Source organism: Chionomys nivalis, chromosome 15 (assembly GCF_950005125.1).
Source record: "Chionomys nivalis chromosome 15, mChiNiv1.1, whole genome shotgun sequence".
NCBI lineage: Eukaryota > Metazoa > Chordata > Mammalia > Rodentia > Cricetidae > Chionomys > Chionomys nivalis.
This window is the reverse complement of record NC_080100.1, coordinates 43,000,140-43,026,954: the sequence shown is the minus strand read 5'-3', so window position 1 is coordinate 43,026,954 and position 26,815 is coordinate 43,000,140. Positions and strand designations below refer to the sequence as shown.

Below are 26,815 nucleotides of genomic sequence, written 5' to 3'. Positions count from 1 at the left end.
GGTACCCAGTGTCAGCTCAAGCAGGGGACATGGGAGGAATACACATTCTCAGCAGCAGTCTGAGATCTCCTGTACTGGGGACTCTTGAGGTGGGGTCTAGGATGCACTGCGTTAGCAGCCACGGCTTATGTGGGCCCCTGGGAGGAATCTCACGTACACTTCCGAGTACTCGGAGCTCCAGCTGAGCGTCTCCGTGGACGGCAGTGTTGTGCTTTTGGTTTTGTCCTCGGTGTCGTCTTTGTCCTCTCCTGAATTCGGAGTTATTCGGTCTATACTGCTGAAAACCTGGGAGGCAAATGACCATTGCTTACGAGCAACAGCTAAAAGGAGCTTGACAGAAAGAGCCCAAGTCTCAGGAGGAAGAGAAAGACCTGAGTATACAATTAAAGTGTGAACTGGGGGAACGTGTGGGGAAACCCTGGCAACGCTGTGCGCATGTCACGAGAGGGAAGGCTCGAGGTATGGCTACGTATGCTTTTTGAGTGCAGAGCTAAACTGACACGCCACTTTCACCACATCTCACGGACTCTGTCCACGAGGAGAAATAGTAGATGGACTTGGGTTTCTGGGCTTCGGGATCCATGAGGACCTCAGGTTGCTTTCATGCTCAAAACAGCAACCAGCGAGAGAAAAATCATACAGACAGAAAGTGTCTGATGCCTGCCAGTCTGGAGCAGAGAGGAGAAACACAAGCTGAAATTGAGTGTGACTAGAAGAGTCAGTGACGATCTGCTTCAGTACCTGGAGTGGGTGGGCTCTGTGGATGGAGGAAGGTTACCACCAGGCGCACCTGCTTAGCCTCTAAGGCAGGCAGGTAGGTAGGTGCTGGTGTGGGAGGCTAGAGTTTAGGCAGTCTCTTTTAGCCCATTTTTAATCTCCACTCTCTTACAGGAGAAAAGCGGGAGTTTGGAGAGCCCAGCATGGTGAGTGCCCCCAGGTGTGACCCTCCTGCTATTCACTGTTCTCAGGCAACGGGCTTGGGGCAGACCACTATCTACAGAGTTTGAAAAGGATTAGGTTAAGGAACGGGCACAGGGAAAAATAAAATACCTTTCAAGGTAAAGAAACTACTTAAGGTGGGTTCTCAGCGGCTAGGGGATGGGTTACGCTGTAAGCACCTAAGCACCCACGGAATGGTAGTTAAACTTGCTTCGGGACACACTCGCCACGAGTCTCCGAGGAAATCCCCACCCCTATGTCGTTCCTATAAACAGAGAGGGGTAGCCCCTGCTGGTTTGTAGATGCATTCTGGGTAATCACTTAGGAAAATGTACAGAGCACTTTAAAATCACGAACTGCTATAGAATTCCTAAATAACAATCATGCAAGGTGCCATGGCAACCACAACAGCAGAAGGGAGGCAGCGTGCCCTCTGGGCATATTTCCATTATTTCTGTTCCCTCCCTATCTTAAAACATCAGTTTTGTTTATTTCTAAATCTTACCTGAATTTATAGAAGGGCATCTTTCCTAAGAATCAATTTTATTATCGTCTACGATTTCCTAAACTCTAGAGTGGCTTCCTATTGCCTTTTTCCAGATAGCTCATAATCTTTATTAATTACTGATCAAAATACTTTCTCATCCCATAGTCAGCTGCCTCCAGGTGCCCTGGCTCATGTCAAGAGCCAAGCACTATTCCTGTGTTGTGCTCTGTGTCACATGGAGAGCTCTCTGCACCACGAAGCCTGTGTTCTTACATGACAAAGACATGGGCTGTGGCCTTCACAGCCTAGCTCCTAACTAGACCTTAGGGCAGGCAAGCAAGTTCACCAGATGACAGCCATCATGAAAAGATGGCAATCTTCTCCAGTCTTTGCCTTAAAACAAAGCAGACAATAGCAAGAAAATCCCAAAGTCAGACCTTAATTTCCAGTTATGTCTACACGGTAGAAACCCCTGATCCTCAAGAACATAAGACCATCCTCCCCAGCTGACCGGGAGGTCTAAGTGCCAGAGACCTCACCCCCCACAAAGGGCAGATGCTTCCACAGGCTGGCCCAGCTGAGCTCAGTGGCAGCTACTGAGATCTTCCCAGATTCCTGCCGCGCCTCACTTACTTTTGAAAACCTGTGCGAACAGGAGGAGAACTGCCGGATCTCCACGGTGAAGTCCTCATCGTTGGTGTCATCCTCCTCCTCCGTCTCCATGTGATGGTACTTCTCTGACCGAGCTGCGGAGGAAGGTTTCGGGACAGTCTGGGTTACTCAGAGAGTTTCCGTTTTTAAGCAGAGACAACTTCACTCTGACTATCTGGAGCACAGCAGGGCTGCGCTTTCTAGAATTTGTGGGTGTGAGATCGAAAACGCAAGGCTGGAGATGAAATGTTTTTAAATCGAGTAAAGGCCAAGGGATGTCAGGTAATGCACATACTATCAAAATAACTTGTGTCGTCCTCAGACTCCAGCTGGGGAATAAATTCCGCCTTCTGTCTCAGCAAACTGTTCCAGTCCAAGGAGCGGAAGAAGCGGTGCTGCTTGACTTCATAGGCACCACCTGGAGGGGGAGCAGAGCGAGGCAGACATGAGAGGCTGCGCCATCCACCCAGCAACAGGAAGCCCCATGTCTTACAAAACATGTAAAATATTTATTAGCAGAGAAATAAGGAAGCCATGGAATCCATACTCCCACCCCCTTCTACAACCAAAACTTGAAAAAAATATTCCTGTAATTTATCAGCAGGAAATCTGATTTTGCTAACAGCGGCTGCTATAGCGCAGCTTTTCTCTGTTAGTTTTTCTACGACTTCTTCCATTTTTCATAGGTTAATGACATGGCCACTTAAAATCACATTATACTGAACCTGGGGACATGGATGCATGTTGGCCCAAAGCAGAACGGCTCGTTACAAACCCAGAAAATCCTAACAAGCTGCAAAAATGTGCTTACAGCAAGATTTTTTTTTTCTGGAGGGAAGGTTAATAATGATGAATTTTTCCTAAATATTATATAATGGTTACCTTTCAGTTTTATTAGATTGCTCATTAACATAGGTAGGAATCAGATTCTGTGGTTTAGATCCTTAAGTAAGGAATTGACAAACTGGTTAGACAAATTTATAATTCAGCTCACAGAATCAGTGATGATGGCTAACGTTGAGACTTCTGTTTGCCAGGTAATTGTAGTAGCATAGTTTGGTGAGGGGTTTTTTATTTATTTGATGATTTTAAACAGTGGCTTTGAATGGCAAGGCTCATCAAAAAAATGTATGTCAGCATCCCATTAAAAGAGAGGAGGTCACATGGTCAGAGTAGGGCCGTACCCTACCCCAGCACACACTATAGATGGGAGAGAGAATAAAGACAGGAGCCTGGAAAAGCACCAGGAAGAACGCTCTCAACAGAACATCACAGAGGTCCATCCTATTGGCCTCTCTGTCAAGCTTTCTTTTGGGGGGCAGGGATGTAGATGCTTCTTTCTGTGATTGTCACCCCATGCCTTTCATCCTGTCTCCTATGGGTGCAAAAGGGGCAGAATGGGAAAGGCAAGGGAGACAGAAGCTGGGCTGGGGATCTTGGCTGGGGCAGGGATGCTGTCTGTGGTCCAGAGACATAGCTCTGTGCACAGTTCCAGGTGTTCTGAAAACACTGGCATGGAGGGGAAAGAAAAAAGTGAGGCAAGCCATGCCAAGAGGGGACAACTGGCTGTTTTTCACAAAGCACAAGGATGAGATGCTGCCAAGATTCTGAGCAGGTTCTTTTCTCAGCTCCACGCTCAGTTCCAAACTGAGAAACCACGGCACTGGTGGCTTCCCAGTTAGAATCTGTGGGCCAATTCTGTGCCAAGTACTAAAGTAGATAGAAAGACAAGGAACATGAAGGGGGCATGAGAAAGGAGGAGTATCTGGTTTATGTTTTGTACTGGCTGAGGGTCAAGGATTGCCACATGACTGACAAAATCCAAATTTCTGATAAAGACTCTCTGCAAAGAGGAATACTTCCTTTACTAGATATAGCTCAAAAAAGAAAAAATAAAGTATTACAGCAGCGAGCAAATCATGCTTAAGGCCAAAATACATGCCTTAAATACTCGCACCCTATGATTTGAGCCTTATTGTGCCCCTCTCTCATCCATAAGCCCAAATAAGCCTCTAATAAGCCACCCTGTAATTTCATTCATAAAAGGTAATTCTTCTAGAAAAGTAAGCAAAGCAGCTCATAGCTTCAGATCTTTCCTTAATCTTTGAATCTGGTTATAAATTACAGCCTTTGAGCCTGTAACTTGCTGAGCCACAAAATCACACAGCTACTGTTAGGACACTTGTGTCTTTTTCTTAATGCCTGTGCCCCGATTCTACCTTGGGGGGGCTGTTTTTTCCTTAGTGAACCCCAGTTTAGCTTCATGCTATCTTATCCTGAAATGCTTTGCCGCAATGCACGCGAGGATTCCACAACCATCTAAGCACTGAGCTCCTGTAAGAATCCCTTAGGTGGCATCCTGCCCTGACAGTATTCAGTGTTGTAGATACTGTGTCTCCTCTACTTAATAAAGGGAAAATCGCCCTAGATAGGGCTGGCATTATGGGCTCCAGTTTTAGTTGGGGAAACTCAAGAAAGGCAACAGAGTATGTTAGGCTTAGCTCCTCCAGACGAGAAGAATAAGAAGGCTGCACCTCGGTCTGCCTGAAAGTATGCAGGCCCAGATGCAGTAGCGGTCTCACCTCTACACAAGGGTCCCTTGCTTGACTCTTTCTCCTGCATGAGTTTGAAATGGATCCGCTGTTGCCTAGGCTGGATAGCTGAGCCAGTTGGCAAGTCTGTTCTATGGTACCCCCCCATCCCATTCCAGCCCACTGTTCCCCTTGCTTCTCTTTTAGCTCCCAATAAATGTCCTCTTAAACACCTATCAGGGTCATTTCCTTCTGGTGCTCTTTGTATTTGGAGGAGCAAAACACAAATGCCAAGCGGGATTGCACATTTCCCCATCCCACGACCTCTCCAGGGTTATGACACTGAGATCCAGTATCAAGCCCCCAATGAGAGGCCATGACAGGAATCTCGGAATGCTTAGCCCAGCCATGGCTCCATTACCATAACTATCAATGCAGCTGCCGCTCATGGGACCCCGTCAATGACACTGCTCTGAAATTCTGGGCTATTTACACTCAGAGAAGCAATTTTTACAAGGTCAACGACTTGCATGGCACTTCTAGATGATACTGCTCCCGTCCTCTCCTATCTACCCATCTATGAAACTCAAGCTGTTGAGAATTCTGATTCCTTCCTGCAGACAATGACAAGCTGGTCTTCCCCCAATGAGTCCCAGCCATGAGGATGAAGCTCACAATTTCCTCACACGACCTTTCTGTCTTAACCTGGGAGGGGCAGTTAGCAGCAGGCTCTGTTTCTCATGTCTTCGTGGAGGGACGAAGAAGAAAAGATTAAAAAAGAAAAAAACAGGGAGATGATTTCAGGGCTAAACTGCTGCCTAAGCAATGGGTATCGGGAACTATGTGCAGATGGTCCATGCGTGTGAGGAGGAGGGAATGAAGGGGAGGAACTGTCCTGGTCCCTTGGCATCCAGCTAGTTCCACCTACTGGGTCCCCACACAAACATCATTGCATTTTGTCCCTACAAAAATCCTGAGATGTTCAATGTGCCCATTTTACACTAGAAAACTGAGGCTGATGACAAGAAAGAGACACCCCTAAGCACTCACAGCTGATATACAGTTGGGGTCACATCTGAACAGCTCTAAGGCCAGCCAGCGAGACAGGCTGCCACTCATCTCTCCAAGTTCAAGAGTATATCCAGCTGCCAGCAAAGCACAAGGTCCCGCATTGCAAATTCTAGCCTGGCACCCCTGCACTCCCTTGAGTTTCTCTTATTTTCTGGAAGCTTCTTAAACATTCATTATGCTCTTTACAGCCTTTTATTTCCTCCCTCAGCCTCTCCGGTGTCTCAGGCAAATGTGCCTTCACACATTTTCACAGTGCATTATTTTGCCTGCTAAATATTCGCTGAACACAAGATACTGACATTGGAAGCAGCATGGCAGGCCTGCAGGATCCACAGCGCTAATCTTGAGGCCTGACTGGGACCTATCACGTCAGCCCTGCCGGTTTGGAAATCACTTCCTGGATGTTCTAAGAGCTTGAGTAGGACCTTTAAATGTCTCTCTTGGGTTTCTCCTAGGGAATTTGCTCTTCAAACTGTCAGAGACTGACAGTGGCTGTCAATGAGAAAATGTGCAGAGAGCTAACTTGCAGCATATGATACGTACAAAGGGACCCTGCTGACCACAGTCTCTGGCCTATCGTAAGTCAAGCCTAACCAAAGATCCTCGTATCCTTAGAGAGGGGACAGGGCAGACTATCAAGTGGAAAACCTCCAAACTGGCCCTTGGGGACTGCAGGAAAGGAAGGGGACTTTTGAACTTTCTTTGGAGGGGTGTACCCCCCCATTTAAATGCACTTTTCGGTCAATGCAGAGAAGTCCTTCTGGGCCAGCTGAATAGGGAATCTGAACAGATATTTGTGCTATCCCAGGGCAATCTTGAGATGCCGCTGGTTCTCATATTTGGCAAAACCGAGTCAACACCTTCCCTTAAGAATCTGCCCTCTCCACAGTCTTGACATGATTTTTTCTTTTTTTTTTTGACAGCTGCTCTTATCTCCTGAACCATAACGCACACAGATCTCTCTGAAGGCAGGTCACAGAAGGAGAGAAATAATTAGTCTGTCTGACAGGTCGGACAAGTGGAAAAGGAGATAAGATGGGAAGAAATAAACTTGTTTCGAGGATTACAGCGGGCTCCAAGGTAGTCGCACCACCGCCATGCCATGGCCTTTACCCAGAAGGTATGGGACTCAACAGGGGGCAGGTAGAACACTGTGCTGGAAGCGCCACACATGGTTCTAGAAATCGCTCCTGGGTGACTTCTTATATCTCACAGTGATTCTCTGAGGGAGCATGGGTAAAGGAAACCGACTCTTGGCCACACAGCCAAGATTTGGATGCTACCCCAGTCTGTGCCCTTAACCTAGGTCTTCAATGCCCTTCCAAGGTAAAGCACTCGCATTCTCTGAAAAAGGCAGTAGGGATCACGAAACTCCAGCGGGTGGCTCAGTTTGATGGTTATTTCCCAGGCCAGTCCAGATCTAAGCCTTCCTGGATTTGCTAACAAGGGGTCTGCAAAATTCCTGTGGAAATGCTTAAGAGTCCACTGTTAGTCTGTGTGGGCTACAGAGTTTGTCATGACAGCCTACCTCTGCTGCTGTAACATGAAAGCAGCCACAGATGATAAGTCTCATGAAAAGACATTGTGCTTCTGCACTAAAAACCTTATTTATACAACAGGGAACTGGCCATATTTCTGATCCCTGATTTAACGTATTATCATTAAAGCTCTAATGTAATATAGTAAGTAGTAAGTTTGTTTTTGTTTTTTTAATGAAACAGGATGTCAAGTAGCCCAGGCTGGCCCTGAATGCACTATGTAGCCAAGGAAGATCATGATCTCCTGATCCTTCTGCAACCACATCCCAAATTCCTAATAGCTGTCATTATAGGCTTGTGCCAGTGGGCCTGGCCTTCAGCAGTCCATATGTAAACAAGAACAGATCCAGGAGAAGAATCTGTGGTTTAACGTGGAGAATTCTGGAAATATTTGCAATCACAACAAATGGTTGTTATGGGAAACACGGGGGGAAGAAATAATGGCTTCAGCCTTTCTTGATATTTCTACTACAATGGAATAGAATGAAACGTCAGACTATAATGAGACTTCAGAATAGAGTGACCCCATCAAACTAACAATTTTCACTGATAAAACTACTGGTTACTATGTAGAGTATGTGCATTTACATTTAACATTTTTGTCTTACTAAGATAGGCAGACACGGTATGTCTAAAGTGTGTCTATCCAGAATATCAGGGTGAGGGAAATGCGGGCTGGTGGTGGAAGGAAGCACATAACTGCCGGCTGTAAAGCTGGGGGTGGATATCAGCAAGAAACAAATGGGCTATCTTGTCTATCTTCAAAGGCAATGGTTTAATTCCCTTTCTTGGGTCATGGTGCTGAGCACCACGATAGGACAGCATGACTCAGCCCCAGGCCCTCATTTCTAGCCATCAGCTGGAGAACTGATAACCTATTTCAAAGGCTGTGGATAGAAGCCTGCTGGGTCCAATCCTCGTGAAACGTATGTTAAAAAACATAACCAAAAAGAGCACTACACATCTGATTTTCCATTCCCAATTTTGGGAGATTGGTACATGCCCTGGTGATGCATTTACTGAAGCAAATTAGGAGTTTCAGCTTTGCAAAACACAAAAACAAAGACTAGCTACCTATCCTAGTGTATATGCTGTTCTAAATCACACACACACACACACACACCAAATAATATTGCTCTAATGTGCTGCAGCTATGTCCTACATCAACTAACAGATGTTGCCTACACAGAAAACATTAGCAAAAGCGTCAGATTGCTCCAGAGAACATTATTTCTTGTATATTGGCAAAAGCAACACACATGCTCTCTAACCTGTTCCCAGCCTCTCCAGCGGATTCTGCCTGAGAAGCAATGTAATCAGATCCTGGGCATCTGGAGGAGGGGCCTCATCCTTTTCAGGCCAGTTGATTTCATCTGGAAGGAAGAAAAGTTGTCTATAGCTTTATCGCTCAAAGGGTGGTCTAGTTCCCCCAGCCCGGACATCCCCAGGAGGACTGTCAGACATGCAGACTCCTGGGCACCATCCTGGACACACTGAACCCAAACCTACATTTTAAGATCTTCAGTTGACTTCTACATAGCCAAGTTCGGACAATATTATTTTACAAGGTACAAACAGCACTGTTTTTTTTTTTCCCCAATGTTAAGGAAGATTAGATTACTTCAACAACTAGAACCTATCATCTACTTTATTCCTTGACAAAACCATCATTCACTTATTTCCAGTGACAGAAATGTCCCCTAACAAGTCACTTCTTCTGCTTATTAGGAAGATTTAATAAAACAGAAACTGACCAGCTCCGTGTCAAGGGCTTACCCACTGGGGACCATCCAACTGTAAGATTTTCTCAATAGCCTAAAATGAGAATTTGGTCCCGGCCACCCAGGTTTTTAGCTCCACGGAGGAAAAGGTGACTGTGCAGAAAATAATTATTTCTAGAGACAAAGGTAAAGTCCATATGTTAAGGCTGAAGAAGAGAAAAACCCAGGGAAATCATAGTAAAGGGAGTATTTAAAGTCTGTCAGATATATTAGACTACATTCTTGTTCTAAAAGAGTTTGCCTGGAGATAGGTATGCGTGCTCGTGCGTATGGAGATGCAATAAAAACATGAGTTATTTTTGTGTGCGCCTGCCTCTAGCTTCCTCGGCTGCAGTTTAAATCTGATTTGGAAAATAAAACATGAATATGCATCAGAGCCGTAAGGCATCAAGAACAAAGCCAGCGTTTGCTGCTTGTGTTAATTAAACAGTTGATTCCCCTTGCCACTCAGGCCTTGGTCTGTCAGAAAACGGCCTAGTTATAAATCCATAAACAGCTCCGATACTGTCTGTAGAAAGGGCTTTCAGGCTGCAGGCAATTCAACAAATCTACTCTGTTAAAGTTTACAAATATGCCTGGCTTGCAAAGCCCATGTCAGAAACTAATAGTACGATTAAGGACTTTTCATGAGCAAAATGAATTTACCCCGGTTTCCACTGCTGCCTGTCATAAGTGCAGTGCAGGGTGGAGCAGAGGTGGCTGCTGATGGGGATATCAGAGATAACAGAAAAGACTTCTCTACCTGAAAGGTTGTCTGTGCATTGAGGGAATTTATAAAATCAGTCGGAAGGGGAGCAATGGCCCCTATTATCATTTAGGTGTGCCACATGCGGCATGACAATAGTTAGGGTCAGTGTGCAGGTCAAGATCTAAAGGTTATTGAATTTTAAATGAAAGATGAACAGCTGCTATAGAAATAACATTACACATCACAACGACCAACGAAAGCATTAACAATCTGCAGATTCAATTTCCTGCCTTCCCATTCTCATTATTTATTATTTGGTAGACATTTGTTTTAGGGTTTATTACATGTTTGCTAATTTCTTCATTGCGCCATTAGCCATTTTTCCCATTTATGTAAATGTTGACCACATTAACCTTTTCTTCCCTGGTGCAACTTTCCTATTATGAAAATGAAGAGCAGCTAACAATGAAAGCATTTGTAAATCCCATACCAATTGCTTTTGGATAAAGTAGTAGACAATTGGAAGTTGGACACACCACTAGCCCATTTCCAAATTCCATGTTAACAAAACTTCCTCAGATCAATTTCAACACACATCACTCTCTTGGGAACGCGAGAGTCAGTTGTGTGTTTTGATAAGCGAGTTCTTTTAATTTGTTGGCTCCAATGTTTGATAAAGGTTAACATTTTAGTGACACACAACAGATTGACATTAAGTAGCTGTTTCCCAGTAGTGACGTAAAGATAAGTCTTGATATTTACCACTGATGACTTGTCCAAATAGCTCTTCTGGAGTGTCCCCAAAGAAAGGCACACATCCAACCAGAAATTCATAGAGGATAATGCCCATGGCCCACCAGTCCACAGGCTTCCCATAGCCCTGTCTCAGAATCACCTCGGGGGCAATGTATTCAGGTGTACCACAGACCTAAAGTGAAATTGCAGTATTAGAATAATTGGAGTATTAGACATGAATTGAAATGAACAAGATGACTAAACAATTATTCTGCCTCAAATACACCTGCTTACCTACAAGGAAACACATGGACAGTGACCTCAAGAACAGACATTATAATGACAAAAACCCTATTTATGATGCTTAGTTTCAAACTGCAAACCTAACCTGTGCATAGCTTTATACAATACTAAGAACTGTTTTATTTACATTGAAATATAATAGTGCATATTTAATCTGTCAGTATTAAAGGTAGCTCAATTATTAACCGAACTGATGCTCGCTGTGGTTCTATCAAAAAGGCATGGCAATTGAGATGGGTTTACCTTAAGTAACTTCACAATGAACAGATTGTGGGCACATGGTAATGAGGCATGCTTAAAAAGAAATGGGCCATAGCTCGGATTTTAGCAGCCGAGATTGCGCAATGCATCATGAGCTTCATGAGTACTCTATTGAGACTCCTGAATCCCTTACAAAAACAGTTTTCCATTTGTCTCTCTCACCCTCTCACTCGTGCGCAATTAGACCGTTCATCTTGCTAATAGACCTTAATGCTAGGGGAGGAATGTAGGGGGAGCGGACAGTTCAGAGAGGCCCGGGGAGACAGATGGGAACAGTTTGCACTTTATTAAATGCGAGGCTTATACAGACATCCAAACACCAGCACTAATGTGGAGAGAGCCTATGCAGGTGGATTCTGAATTCACTGGCTGCTGTGAGCTTTATATCTCTCTCCACAGACAGAGCCGCCGCCAAGCTTACCTGTTTGTCTAGGAACTCTCGGGCATCCTTCTCAATGTGACCTTCATAGAGATTGGTGGTCATGCTCATCAGCCCCACTTTAGATAAGCCGAAATCGGTCAGCTTTATGTGCCCCATGGAGGTGACCAGCAGGCTGGGGAACAGGAGGACAGAGAGCACGACAATCACTTTAAAGCAAATGCTGTGGTTTTAGATCCCCCTTTTCCCCCTTTAGTTTCTAATACATCAACCATATTGCAAAATGAAGCCTGGTAAGAGAGGGCACCGGGCAGCGCTGTAGTGTACCGGCCTTTGAGAGCTGGGCATGATTCTGAACATAATTCAGGGCCAGAGCTAAGGTTCCGCTCTACGTGTTGGAGCAATCACATACAATATCAGCATTTTTGCAACACTTAGAGACTCTAAAACCTTAAGCATGAAACGCTGGTTCCTTTCCATTTTCATATTTATTTCGGTCTATGGCTGTACCACCCTGATTGTGCCTGATGTCAGATTTGCTTTATTTTTAAAGTTATGTGTATACGTGTGTGTATGGGGGAGAGGGGGTGGTCGTGTACATGTGAATGAGATTGCCCATGGAGTCCAAAAGAGGGCATTGGAGCCCATAAGGATAGAGGTGGAGGAGCGTGCACCTAATAAGGGTGCTGGGAACCAAACACAGGTTCTCTGTAATATCCGTACTCTTGGCCACCGAACAACCTTTCCAGCCGTCTCTTTCCATTTTCAGAATAAGAAAACAGAGAAGAAATAATCCACAATCCTACAGCAGAGACCAGGAATTTAGGCAAGTAATCCATTCATGACTAAAAGGAGATACAGATTAAAAACAAAAACCTGGACAAAAAAACCATAGTTTTTCATATTTCAACTTCCAGCTTTGATTTGAACTTCAACTTACAAAGCTTGGGTTCATGCAAAGAATTTATATTTGAATATATTAAAAGATTTCACTGTAAGTGAAAAAATACCATTATCGCAATTAAAAAGTAAAAGTAATAGAGGATTTTTAAGGAGCTCCTAGAAAGAGGGCCGGGCGGTGGTGGCGCACGCCTTTAATCCTAGCACTTAGGAGGCAGAGGCAGGTGCATCTCTGTGAGTATGGGGACAGCCTGGTCCACATAGTGAGTTCTAGGAAACTCATGGCTATATAGAAAGACCCTATCTCAAACAAACAAAAACAGATAAACAAAAGCTACTAAAAGGAATTATGCCAAGATTCTAGCAGTTGTATATAAAATTGTTCTTCCCCTTCCCTGGTTTTCCAAGCTTTCTGATGAGCATGAACTTAGTTCATCACACACTTAGCAGCACCTCTCATCAGTACAGAAAGCATGGAATATTCCATACATGATGCCAAGATGAACAGCTTGGGAAAATCTACCCACATCTCCAATCAGAGTCTACAATGAACTCCAAACTAACAAAGTATGAGCGGAATAGAATATCATAACACGAATATGGCCATGGCAAATGTAAGGCTCACCTAAGTATGATGCCAAATACCAAACACTCCAGAAGACAGCACTATTCTACGTCACTGTTCAAAGATTATATGATAAAAAGGAAATTCTAGCTTTGGAGTCATTTTCCATGTTTCTCATAAGTTCTCATGGTAAACACTGTAGTCTCTTTCAAAGATTGTATAAAAATTACCATTAAGTTACTATGAAAATAACTCATTTTTTATATTAAAGAGAATTTTTTGAAACATGCAAATAGCCTTAAAACACTTCAGGCAGAAGAAACTGTTCAGTATTATGTAAAAGAAGACATTTGTTTTATCAGTGCACATACTTGTCCGGCTTCAAATCCCTGTGCACAATTCCATAATTATGCAGGTACTCCAAGGCCAAGACCGTCTCAGCAAAGTACATCCTGGCCATATCAACTGGGAGAGGACCCATGTTTTTCATTAAGGTTGCACAGTCTCCCCCTGGAAAACACAAGACATAACACAGTAAGAACAGCAAGCAGGATTAATGAAGACTAGCGCTGTAGACTACGGAACTTCAAAGCAGAAGGATCGCCTTCCTAAGAGGAGGCTTTGTGAAGGCGTCATGTTTCTCAGGAAGCTGCGGAGTAAAGAAAGCAGTCTGACTCTGTAGTGAACTGTGTTCTGATAACCTCTAGCAGCATTCGTGATGATAGTACTAATTTTCAATGTACCGGTGTAAAACACAGATGCTAGAATTAGATGGCAGGGTGGACGCCTCTTGGCTCTGAGCAGCTGAGAGCTCTTAGGCAAATGAGTTTGGTGGTCTTGCTTACTTCAGTGCAATGTCAGGTTAGACACGTCACCCTTTTATAGCAGAGGCTGTCAACCTGTGGACCGCAACCCCTTTGGGAGTCAAACAACCCTTTCACAGAGGTTACGTATCAGCTAGTGTAAATGATTTCTAACAGTAGCAAGATTATAGTTATGAAGTGGGCAATAAAATAATTTTATGATGGGGGGTCACCACAACATGAGGAGCTGTATTAAAGGGTTGCAGCATGAGGAAGGTTGAGAACCACTGCTTGATAAGATTATTTATTTGAGACTCTTTCTGTGACAAGGAATGAGGACACGGCCTCACACATATCAGATGTGATAGTCACTTTAGCAACAACCACAACAGTTCAGAAGCAAGCTGCTGGTGTGGTAGGAAGAACAATGGATGGAACTCAGGCAAACTGTTCGGGCTCTGTCTAGTACTCAGTCCCTTTCTTGGCTGTCAATCCCCTTAGCTGCAAGACAGGAAAGGTTTAAGTAAAAATCTCTACTATTTCTTAGAGATTTACAGTGAGGGCATTCCTCCAAATACAGATCAGAGCTTAAATCACACAGAGGAGCATTCGTGCCTCTGCTGACCTATTTACTAACATTATGTGAACAATGATGAGAGTGGATGGAAAGTCTCAGAAATTTAATGGAGAGAGAGAGAGATTACTTTGAACATTTAAAATGCACACCACAAACTGTTGAGGAGGCTGGGGATGGTAGTTCGGACATGCCAGTAACCCTAGCACTCAAGAGACTGAGGCAGAAAAATTATAAAGTTTGAGACCTGCTTGGCTACGAAGACGATTGTCTGTTTAAAAAGACAAAAGACGGGGGAAATGTGAAGACTGGGAATACTGGCTGGATTTTTAATTTCCTACCATAGGCTAAAAGGGATGTATTTGAGATGCACTTTTTAAGAAGACTAATTACGATGAACATGTTTTATGATGTGTGATAAAAGGAAGTAGGAAGAAAAAGTCCATCACCTATATTCCAACTTTAATGACCAATTGCAGGGAGGCAGTTAGGATTAAAAGCTATTAAAAAAGAAAACAACCTTTTCCCAAATAACACTAATTTCCCCTTTGTTATAGTCACAGGCATTTTATGAGCAATTACCAGAAGATAATGCCTGGGAATTCAGCCATCTCATGGCTGGTTTCAGTTCCTAGGTGGGGATAGCTGTTATGTGGTACAAGGGCAGCTTCAGCGACAAGGACACCTGGGTGTAGGCCCTGTGCTGTGTGCGTGCGAGAGCCATGTACCTTCTACATACTCCATGACCATGCACAGGTGGCGTCTTGTTTCAAAGGAGCAATACATGCTGACCACGAAGGGGTTCTCCGCGAAAGTGAGGATGTCACGTTCCACAAAGGCCTGCTGGATCTGGTTTCGAAGGATGAGGTTCTGTTTATTGATCTTCTTCATGGCAAACCTCTGCCGGGATTCTTTATGCCGAACAAAGTATACCGCCCTGAAATAGAGTACAGGAAGACAGAAGGTAAGGATGCTCATGGGATACACAAGCCCCACAAGCCCCACGCCTTCGGGGTTTATAACAGCTCAAGCTAAGTTGCCACAGCTGAGCTGGTGACTTGGAAACATCCTATTCTAGGCCAAAGTCCTTTGGTTAGATTGACTTTCTAAAAAAAAAAATTCCTTTAATAAAGATCATACATAAAGCATCAAATTTGCCTTTGCTGCTCCAAAAGGGGGCAGACAGTCCCCAGAGTGAGTTATCTCTCAAGAGCTTAGCTGATGTTTTCAGTTTTTCCACAAACAAAACAAAATCCGATATATAAATCAGAACTGGAAAGAATTAACAAAATTACACACAGATCACGAGCAACACCCTTTCTAGCATTAGACATATGTTAGGCACGTTTTCTGGACTGACTAAAGCAGTAATTTTCTAAATGATACCCTTGGGATCTGCAAAGAGGACCACAGCTTCTTAGAGACGCTGGTCTCCAATTGAGAGTAATTACTTCCCATGGAATCTCCAGATAAATGAGAAGTGTGTGTGAGGATATTTGAGATTGTTCTGCAACCAAGAGCAGCATTCTTCCCTCACTGCAGACTCCTCATGCACACCCTCTATGAACTCGAGCAGCAAATGCATCTCCCAACATGACAGGGGAGGGACAGTCAGGGAGCGTATGTCCCTCCTGGCCAAGCTATGAAGCCCTTTACAGTATAAAATGAACAGACTAGGCCACACTTGGTCTTTGCTATGGCCTGGTCCAGACATCTCTAGAAAGACAGAGAAGCCCCTAAGGCCTGGGATGATACAAAGGAAGGTCTCTTCGTGACCCTCCTCAAAATGACCCACTGAGCCTCCTGCTACTTTGGTTCTCACCATAAAGCAAAACCACATGAGAGTCGGCCAGCTGGATATTTGGTAAAAGCTAAGTTAGGGGTCTTCTCTGGGGTGCCTGGATGCTGGGCTCCTATAGCTTGTGTTTATTCCTTCTCCTGTTCTGTTGTTTAGACTTGATATCAACATTACTTCAAGCACATGGGAAGAAGTCTGAAGATTAGACCTTCACAGTTATCCTTGGTCAGCAAATCTGAGGCCAATCTGGGCTCCATAAGACTCCATTAAAAAGATTAGCTAATACAGATAAACAGTTAAACTAATAGTTATGATTTGCATGTTAAAATCCTCACAGATTAGTGTTTGACCATCTGGTCCCCAGAAGGTGGTGGTGTGTGGGGAGATCGTGGAGCCTTGAGGAAAAGAGGGTGATTGGATGAATCGGAGGTGGTGTCTGCTTCCTGGTTTATGCAAGAGGTAACATGTGTGCGGCAAACTGCTGCCAATATGGAAGGAGTTCAGTCACCCATACCTCCCCTGCCATGCGGGACTGAGCCTCTAAGGAACAGGAACAAATCCTTCCTCCTTTAGGTGCTTTCCTCATGTCTTTGGTGGCAGTAAAGAGAAAAGTAGCTAGTAACTAAGTAGCCGATGAAGTGTAACCATGACAACCAGAGGCTCTGTGTCACTAATAAGTGTTTAGAAGGTTTCAAAAGATGCAGATGACTCAATAAAATTCCTATTGGTTTCAGTGGGAGTGAACTTTCGAAAAGCTGACAAGACATTCAGAGGTCGACACTCAGATTACCCTAAATCTCAGCTTCACCTTCAAAGCTGGGAAGCAGAACCCATGTGCTCTAAATATGGCTCATATCAACTGTCTTCAAAGACCTCAAAAACCTAAAGACAATATACACGTGCAGGTTAAACTTAAATGTTTACCATACACGTTTTCTAAAAATTCCCTATTATTAGCAACTTTTAAATTAATGAGCCGGCTAGTACATAGCTCTACATGTGATGAAAAGCTTCTACCGTAATCTCCCTCTTAAAATCACTGGTTGGGCTAAAATAAAAAGTCCAGATATTGAAAGTGGTGTCTAATCATGATGGCGACAGAATATGGAGACAGTCACAGAGGAGTACAGAAAATGACTTGGCCACCCCCCAAATATGATAAACACTGGTGAACATTCGCTATTGAAATAGATTTCTGAAATGAGGAATCTATTTTTAAATCAAATCAAGAACTTGAAATAGTAACACAAGAATGATCCCTTTTTATAACAGCTCACCTCATCTTCCAAGTCACCTAAACCGTAACTTGCCTTCCAGCTTTTCCTTCACTATTTCACATTAAGTTCAGTGCAGAGGACCCTCAGACCTGTACTCCGAATTTCACACTGAAACTATCACCAAGTGTTGATCAAGCTGCTGGAGGGCTTGAGATTTGCTGTTGCTCAAAGTCTTGTGGGTGAGGACTTGTGGATCATTTCTGCTATGCTGGTCATTGATCACGGGGCCTTGAACATTTCAGGCAAGGAATCTACCACGGGGCAATATCCTCGGTCTCTATTTTATGTTCTTGTATTTCTGTTTTGCTTTTGGAGTATTAATGCTAAAACTTATTTAGTAGTAACTGTATCTGCCACATACATCTGTTATCTTTTGCTATTTGGCAATGTTCTAGATCTACTCTCATCAGTAGAGAGCAAGACCTTGAGAAAGAGACCAACTGATGAACAACCAACACTGTTGAATGCACTCTGAATGTCCTAATGACCCAGCACTGCACTGTCTGCTAAGGCTCTCGATTTGTTTCCTGCCCCCCAGCACTGCTTGGTTGGACAAGGATATTCTGCTTCTTCCGCCACAGGTAAGCCCGAGAGTGGGAAACGACATGGTGGAAAGGCAGCTGGAGACCCTTGCCCTCCAGGAGCCAGATGTCTCTCTGCCTATGTAAGGTAAGTGAAGTAAGGCGTGAGAGAAGGTCCCTGAAACCCAGCGAGCACCTGCCCCAGCAAGCATGACTCTGAAAGCCCAGTGCACAGATGTGAGCCAGCAGATCCACAAGTGTAAGCAGGAAAATATCAAGGGGACGTAGAAAGGAAGGGCGATCATAGCATGTGCAAACGGCTGTGTGTCAGCTGGCCCCCATGGCTCTTACTAGTAAATGTCTCTGACCTGGGGGGGAGGGTGAGAGAACGGTGTGTACCCAGGTCAAAAAGAAAAGTAAAATCGGGGAGAACTGTTGCAACTTCAAGCATTTCAACAACTGAGTCCACGTTATTCTTTTAGCTGTGTGTAGTGGTACACACCTGTAATAAGAGGATCAGGGGTTCAAAGCCAGTCTGCTCTACATGGCGAAATTTGAGTCCAGCCTGGGCTAATCCAAAGGGACGAAAAATCTCTAAAGACATTTGAGGTCGTGGCTTAGAAGGCCAATCAATGTTCAATAGAAAGAAGTTAGATCTTTATTCCTCAACTGGGATAACAGAAAGTTTTAATCAAGGACACTTGGGAGGAGAGAACTCTGCAGGAGTCTCTGTGGCCCTGAGAGCCTCTGCTCTTCCACAGATATCAACAACCTCACCAGGCTCTTATGCAGAGAACACAGACATAGAGGCCAGATGAATGGAGGATTTACTAGCTTCCGTCTTCAAAGAGTACTATGGCATGATCACACGTATGGTCAGCAAGCATAACAAGACACAGTGCTGTGTGTCTTACCATGCTTTTATCATGAGAGGGTTAGCGCCTAACGCCAGCAGCAGCTGGGGAGGACACAGTCTATCTGTGTTTCTCCGAGTCACTGATGTACATAGTGATGCCCTGTTACACAGATACCCAAGACAAGAGGAAGAGCCCGGATCCTCGACCCATCTAAGGGTCTGTTTGTTCAGCTAGATGGAAGAAAGCATCATGGCTGGTTGAACGGACAGGGGGTAGTTCCATTCCAATTTTAAATTAGAAATAATTCAGATAGAAAGGAAATCTGTCAGAAATGTAATGAGATATTGCATCCGAGAAGAGAAGAGAGGAAAGTGGTTCTGGCTGATCAGCAGAGACTCCGACAGGCAGCTTGTGAGCCCATTAATGACTTGGTCTGCATCCTGGGTGTTTACTAATTCACAGCTTGTTTAACTTCTTGTATATTCCCGACCATTCCCCAAAGTGTGATATACCTCATCTACTATACAGTGGTTTAATTGCACTACAAATGAGTTTACTCAACCAATTAGAACTCCAAATACTGCTAAGAAACATGCCCAAGATTTACAAAAGTCTTGCTTCTCAGAACATCTTACTCCAGAATTCATTTTACTGCTGAAAAAGAACTGAACAGTGCTCCAACCCTGTGCCTTCAAGATCAACCTGCTGGCTTCTTCCAGAAAGATTAAAAACAAACAAACAAACACAAAACAAGCTGCAATAAGCAAAGGAAAGGCATATAAAATTGCATGCTAGAAAACTTTCTGTGAGGGAAGCAAATATTGCAAAAAGATAACATGTAAAAGCATTCATGGGTTGCATCAGGAAACATGCCATCTGACATAATCCTGAAAGCCAGTGAGGCATAGGGAGGGCTCACAAATATTTAAGTTCTTTGCTAAGTTAATGGTGTGGAAAATATTAGAGGTGAAAAACCAGTTAGGAATAACATCCCTTGTGGCACAATAAAAACCACTTTCTCATCTGCTCCTCTGTGGATAAATGACAATAAATGTCTCAGGGATAATTTATTGCTCTTCATATACAGATGGAATTGGGATTAATACTTAATTAAGATAGAATTCTTGGGCAATCTAAAATGGATTAGGTCATAGTTTCCATGTTAATCGCCCTTCTATACTACTTACTGGTAACTCCGAATTTACTATTCACAATTTGCTATGGTCACTATTTACTCTACAGCCTGGGAAGGAAACTGTCTATTGCACTGGCGCTCAACCTTCCTAGGCTTTGACCCTTTAATATAGTTTTTCATGTGGTGGTAAACATTATGAATCATAATGTAAATATCCGATAGACAGAATATCTGATCTTCGACCCCTGCAAAAGGGTCATTTGACCCCCAGTGGGTCATGAATCATGGGTTGAGAACCCCTGGCCTATAGAAATGGATCAAGGAATTCAACAAGAGGGTATCAATGGTTTGTTCCCAGCATAGAAAAACAGTAAATGTTTAAAAACATGAAAACACTAACTCTGATGTCACCATTACACAGATACTGAAAAACTAGTGTGTAACAGGGTACAGAAGTGTACCATGTGTGTGAAGAGCATGTCAACAGATAAAACACCAAAAAATTAATTAAAAAAACAAAAGTTGGAAAAGCAGTAGTGATGCAAGCCTCTAATTCTGGAACTCAGAAGGTAGAAACAGAAGGATTAGAAATTCAAGGTCATCCTTAACTACACAGTAAATTCAAGGTCAGCCTGGATTACGTGAGACCTTGTATCAAAATTTTTGATAAAAGAAAATCCATTATGAAAAGGGATACTAAGAATTGGGAAAAAAAAAAAGAAAAGTGACAGGAATTTAGTGCCCACTAGAAAGTGAGAATGTGTTTTGAAGACATTTAAATGACTCCAGAGCATACCTCTCTTCCTTCAGGAATAAAAATGAATCAAGGAACAAATGCTATCTGTGGTTTTAGTGGTTTATCCAATTTAATAAACATGCTAGTATATGAAGTCACATGTGTGTGGCATGTTTCACACAATATATAACACGTATGATATCAACCAAGAGCCAAATGCCTTTCAGCAACAAGCACAGATTTAGTCATAAAAACAGGAATATAGAATATTTTTCTTCTACTTTATAAAATCTTTCCGATCTTCTAAAATAAGTTCTGGGTCACCAACTATGTCTTTAGTTGGGTCTTCAGAAGTGACTCTGGCTTCATGATATACCCAAGGGGGAAGAAGTAGCCTTCTAAAACACCAGTCCCCGACAGCATCTATCAAGCATAAGGTAAAAGTAGAAAACAAATGTAGTACTCAGGTTCGCTACAATATGCTACAGAGCCTTGCTCGGGTTACTCACCCATAGGCTCCATTGCTGATCAATTTAATTGTTTCAAAATCACTCTCTCGGGGTTTCCTTCGAAGTCTGAGGGAAGTATTTGAGCTCTGGGGAAGAGAATGTGAACAGTTAAAATGCAGTTCCGATTTGGAGACAATTACCATAATGCGGTGCTTAACCTGCAGACTATGGTGTTCTCAATAGTGGGCCTGGGACCAGCTCCAAGGATCTCACTGCCCTAGCAGCAACTGAGCTGCGGCTCCTAGCGAGTCCCTAGTAGCTTCATTTAAGCAAGCCCATGATGCCAAAAGAATACGTGAGAAGGTTTCAGAAACTTAAGTTTCATCCTGGTCCTGCATTTTAATAATACTAAGTCTAAAATGCCAAACCTTCCCTCTGCTTTCATTCAGAAAAGGTCAGGACGGCTGTTACCTGTGCTGGGGGAGAATGTGGACTCTCCAATCCTGACCAGACCGTATCTTTTTCATTCAGTGGACTCCCCAATCCTGACCAGACTGTATCTTTTTCATTCAGTGGACTCCCCAATCCTGACCAGACCATGTCTTTTTCACTCTGTGGCACTCTACAGATGGCAGGTGACAGTTTCTTAGATGTGGAATGCCTACTCATGTTTTCCAGAACTCTTACTATGTCTTAAATACTGCCATTCTAAATGACAGCTCTCTAAACAGTTTAGCTTAATAACAGGAATAACCTTGTCACTTTGAGCCTCTTGTGCCTCATTCATCTCAGCAGCTGCTTAGCTCCACAGAGTCCAGAATTCCCTCTCCATCATTCTGGAAGACGCCATGATGTTGGGGTGTGCACAAGTCTCTCCTGTCGGGACGGCATCTCTACCACCATCACTCTGCTCATCTTTGTAAGGCCTGCACACCAACTCCTCACCTTCTTACTCTACTTCAGCTCTTCCCTTACCCTGTCACCTCTACTCAAACAGAACCAGTCCCTGGCCTTAGGGCTACTTGACCTCCTCAATCCAAACAGCCGCCAGTCTCTTGCACTTCCTCTTAGCCTCTGGCTATAGGACCTGAATCTTATCATGACTTCATCCACTTCCATGGCTTCCTCTCTGGAAGCAATTCAAGCTGGGGACCACTTGATGGCTCTGCACAGGCCCTCTCATCTCATTAACTCTTCCTTCCCATCACTGATGATGAAATCACTCGGATCTGCCACTGGAAACACTTGCTTCCTCCAAGCCCGAGTACTTCAGACTACAATCATCAGTTTAATGGTTCTTGGAAATTTCAAAGGAACTGCAGTTTCAACACATCTTAACTGTAACAGTTATGATAATGAAATTAGCATAGCAACTGTCAATTAGCACTTAACTATGGGACACTTCCCTGGCCACTGCACATGGAACATTTCATTTAGCTTTTATCCAGATTAGAACTCCTTCCCCTGACTAGTATGCACACTTTGTAAGAGGTAGTTCATTTTCAAATCCAGGCAATCTGGATCTAGAGTCTGAGCTCTCAAACCTCAGACTACAGAACATGCTCCTACCTTCCTACCCACTTGGCTTCATCCTGGCTTCTCTAAGGGTGCTCACTTCTTAGGAGAATGTCCCCAGTCATCAGGAACTCTCCCCAGTGCCACCAATGCTGCCTCTTAACTTGCATCCCTGTATCCCTTTTGCTTTCAAGCCATGACTCTGACCAAGTCATCTCCCTGTTTATTGTTTACTCCCTCCTCTCTCAAACACACGCTCTCCTTCATTGCTCAGTAGCTTCCCACCACCCTTAAAAAGAGGGCAACCTGCCAGACGGTGGTGGTGCCTGCCTTTAATTCCAGCACTTGGAAGGCAGAGACAGGCAGACCTCTGAGTTCGAGGCCAGCCTGGTCTACGGAGTGAGTTCTAGGACAGGCTCTAAAGCTGCAGAGAAACCCTGTCTCAAAAACCTAAAGAAAAAAAGCAACCTGATAAATGTGAGCAGGGCCCTACTGACTAGTTTCCTTCAAGCTCTCCAGTTCTGGAGTCTTCTAAGCTGTTAGCCCTAGATCTACCTTGCATCTGAAGGGTGTGTGCCTCTGTACCTTTATGTCCTTCCTATTCCTTTTCCCATTTCAGCTCAAAGACCATGCCCTTTGGAAATCTTCGGAGACTGGCCAGATCTGAAATCTATTCATGGAACGATCTACTAGCTCATAGTTCATGGCCATCTTTTCTTCCCAGATGTTATTCATTCTCATAGCTGCTATTTTAGTGTGTATGATGTCGTTTTGTAAATTTCTGTCTTTTCTTAGGAGTGGGGCACTAAAATTATATGTATCATGCCTTGCCCACAGACAATAAACATTTATGGAATAAAGTAATTAACACTGTCAAAAATCTCCAGATGCTAAGAAACAGAAGAACCGGCCTCACATTTCATCAGGAAAGATACTTACACTCAGTGATTCATCTGTCTCTGGTGTTTCCGCTGTCCCGCTATCATAATTCCCCAACTGAGCCATTTCTAAAAAAAAAAAAAAAAAAAAAAAAAGGAAAAAGAAAAAAATTGAAATTGTATAAGGAGACAAAGCCAAAAATAGAAAAGAAGAAGTTCTCATTATTTAAAAAGAGAAAGAACATTTCGGTGTCTACACCAATATACATACTACAGCCCAAAAGTCAAGAATGGAAGCTGTCATTTTGAGTATGTTCTCATAACACTTTCTCTGGATCTCCAATTTTATGAATAGCCAGACCTGGGAGCATGGGTAACTGGGCCTCTGCTCCAGTGAGCAGCGGCCACTGGCTCAAGTGCAGTCTACCTTGCAAAGCCTTGGGTGAGCTGGCAGTTTTGTCTATAATCCAAGAGAGGCAAGCCTTCCCAGGCTTTAGCACACAGCAAAGATGCATTGGCTACAGTTTGGAGATGATTCTTGGTTGCAGGGACACGAAGAATGTACAGTTCATCAGAGGTGATAATGGTGGTGTGAAGCACAATTAATAAGAACTCCGGGTCAGAAATTGGGGTTCAACCTGAAGATCCGCAGAGCAAAACAGCCAGCCACTGTTTTTGCTACAGTGGTTTTGCTACAGGTCCTACCTGGACTTCAGTCTGAAATGGCGATCCTACCTCCATGAATCTCAGACTGAGACTGCATTCTGAGGGCTGTCTCTTCCTGTCTTATAATCGTCTCTAGGGCTGGGATTAAAGACATGCACCATCTGATTTCTACAGCAACTAGTGTGGCTATGGGATGAAAGATGCCTGTCATTGTGGCTACTGGGATTAAAGGTGTGTGTTATCATAACCTGGTCTGTAAGGCTGCCTAGGAGGCTCTTTTCCTGTCAGATCTTCAGGCAGGCTTTATTTCTTCAAATGCAATGAAAATGCCACTACACTGGTGGATACCTGGGGATGGGGATGAACATACTTGGGCTGCCATTCCTAGCTGAGTGACTTTTTAGCTGCAGGTTCTTCTGAAAGATGTGAGCAATATTATGTCTTAAGAGCTTTTCTGAGTAGTGTGCGTGCCACTGCATGCAATGCTCTTAGCATATTCACTAATAAGAATTAAGTGCTCATTCAATGTTGGTTGTTATTTATTAATTACATTGTTCAGAGTAGTCAATTCTGGGCTGGATGCCCAAGCTTGACACCAGCTTAAGTACTTCCCTGGTGGTCTAGTTAAAAGTGACAAAGGCATCTAATGTCTAATTGCTCAGCCCGTGGCTTGGAGAGCATCCTTGAGTTTACATAAGTAAATGAGATAGCCTAATTTATTCAATGTTCATCTTCACGCTATCTTTAAGACATGTTTTATTAATAAGGACTATGGAAGAATTTTCTCCAAAAGCATTTTTAATTTTTCAAAACTGAATGTGTTACCAAAATGTTATAGTTTTGGGTTTTTGTTTTTTTGTTTTTTGTTTTTTGTTTTTTAGCTGTTTTGTAAGCATTTAAGATTGCTTTTGGGGCCTTTATTTCATGTCTTCTGGAAGCAGCAATTATTCATAACAGAGAGAAGATGAGAAGCCACACTGGAGTGCCGCCTGTAGGTGAAAATGTACAAATTCCGGGTCCTGCAACAGCTGGACAGTGGTGCTAACGTCCCCACTTTAGGTATGGGGGAAATTTCTGAGTAAAACTCTGCTGAGAGCAAATGCTTTCTCAGTGTCACAGGAATGACTCAGATACTCAGACTTGGTTTGAGGGGCTCTCAAGGAAGGAGACAAGATCTGGTACTGGGTAGCAGAGCTAGCTACAGGAATTTCTATTTGATACACAGACACTGTGCTGTCCCACACAGAGATCACATCTATGGAAGGGCGCTCCTCCCCCATTGTGACTTATTTAATTTTATAGAGACGCAAAGTAGCTTATGTATTTGCCCAGAGAGGACCACAGCCTGGCCTAGACCTTACTCCTGTGTACCAAAGGACAGTCCTACTTTGTCCGTTTTGATGTTATAGAAAAAAAGGAAGCAAAAGTATCTCAGGGTTTGTCATCAAATTACCTGGAGACATCACATTTTAAATATTAAAATATATATTGGAAAACTATTCTCAGAATGAATCATGAAAATTATTTGGAGTAAGGAAAAATTCCTAGGGATATATTTACACAACTCAAACGTGTCAAAGATCACTACTTTTTTAAAAAAACATCTACTTAGATATCAAAGAGAACATCACATTATTCATGTGCCAAAGTTCTTCCTAGAGTGACATTTACTGCCAGGGCAGAAACCCGCACAGGACTCACCGGTTGACAAGACACTGGCTGATGCAGCCTTAGCAATGTCGCGTGAAGAGCCACTCTAACAGGCTCTGGCAGCCTCCGCTCTCCAATTGTTTTAGAAAAAAAAATTAAAAGATGGTTCTGTTTTAAATAGAATTTCGGCTAAATAACTATTATCTGGGAAATCCATAGTATTTGTAAGCAGTGGGCAGTAATGGGATGGAGCCAGGAGTCAGCTTTCGAGGCAGGAGGCTAAGCCATCATTTTGTAATGCCTGAAGAGATTTTTTAAAACTCATCTAAATACCATTAAACATCTGCCCTTTTTATTTCATTGATTTAAACCGTTTCTGAAGACTCATGATTCCGAAAGGTAAAGATGGTAATTTAAAAGCCATGGGAGAAAAATCTCTCCCCAGGGAACTTTTCAGAAAGGCAGCCACCAGTCTCGGTAAGTGATGAATCTGTTGTGGTTCGCTTTCAGTACAGTATAAATTTATCTGGCATTATCTCCTAGAAATGCATGCATCATTTCCCTAGAAGCAAAGATACAACGTCCGCAAGAACAAACAAAGCAGGGAGAGCAGGAAAGAGCAGGGCAGAAAGCCGAAGGCTCCCTAGCTTCGGACAGAAAAGAAAAACCTCTGCGCCAACATTTACCTCCATCACAAACAATTGGGCAGGTTAAACACTGCAAATTCAATTTAATGAACCAGGAAGACAATTTGGAAATGGGGTGTCAATGGCTGTTTATGAGTCCTTTGGGCTGGTATGCAGACTAAGTGCTGTACATATCAAAACACCAGTGTTGTATATAATAATATGTAACAATGAACCAGAAAAGGATGGGAGGGGACAGCAATATTAGATATTTTGAGAAACTGCTACAGAACATTTCTGATTTCCTATACTTAATAGACTTTTTTTTCTCTATGTGAATCAACCATGCATCCTCTTACAAGTTTAAAAGGAGCTCCCTTTTGATCACTGGCTCTCTTGTACATATTACGATTTTTTTCTTGCTTACTTGAGACAAGTAAGCTAAAAATGTACCTCCCAATGCTGCTCTCAATTTAAAGCCATCCACTGCAGCGGCTTTAC

At 43.3% G+C, this 26,815-nt stretch overlaps 1 protein-coding gene across 11 annotated transcripts in view; it reads right to left on the bottom strand.

The window, feature by feature from the left end:
• The window catches only part of Mast4 (microtubule associated serine/threonine kinase family member 4), a 593,745-nt gene that overhangs the window by 26,869 nt on the left and 540,061 nt on the right, over window positions 1-26,815 (bottom strand). For all 11 annotated transcript variants that reach the window (XM_057790139.1, XM_057790141.1, XM_057790140.1 and 8 more), the window contains 10 exons: window positions 23,434-23,501; window positions 21,040-21,125; window positions 14,935-15,143; window positions 13,201-13,339; window positions 11,407-11,539; window positions 10,449-10,614; window positions 8,489-8,590; window positions 2,373-2,495; window positions 2,060-2,172; window positions 158-285 (listed from right to left, as the gene is read on the bottom strand). In XM_057790139.1, coding sequence (XP_057646122.1) covers window positions 158-285; window positions 2,060-2,172; window positions 2,373-2,495; window positions 8,489-8,590; window positions 10,449-10,614; window positions 11,407-11,539; window positions 13,201-13,339; window positions 14,935-15,143; window positions 21,040-21,125; window positions 23,434-23,501 — 1,267 coding nt within the window. The remainder of the gene's footprint in view (window positions 1-157; window positions 286-2,059; window positions 2,173-2,372; window positions 2,496-8,488; window positions 8,591-10,448; window positions 10,615-11,406; window positions 11,540-13,200; window positions 13,340-14,934; window positions 15,144-21,039; window positions 21,126-23,433; window positions 23,502-26,815) is intronic.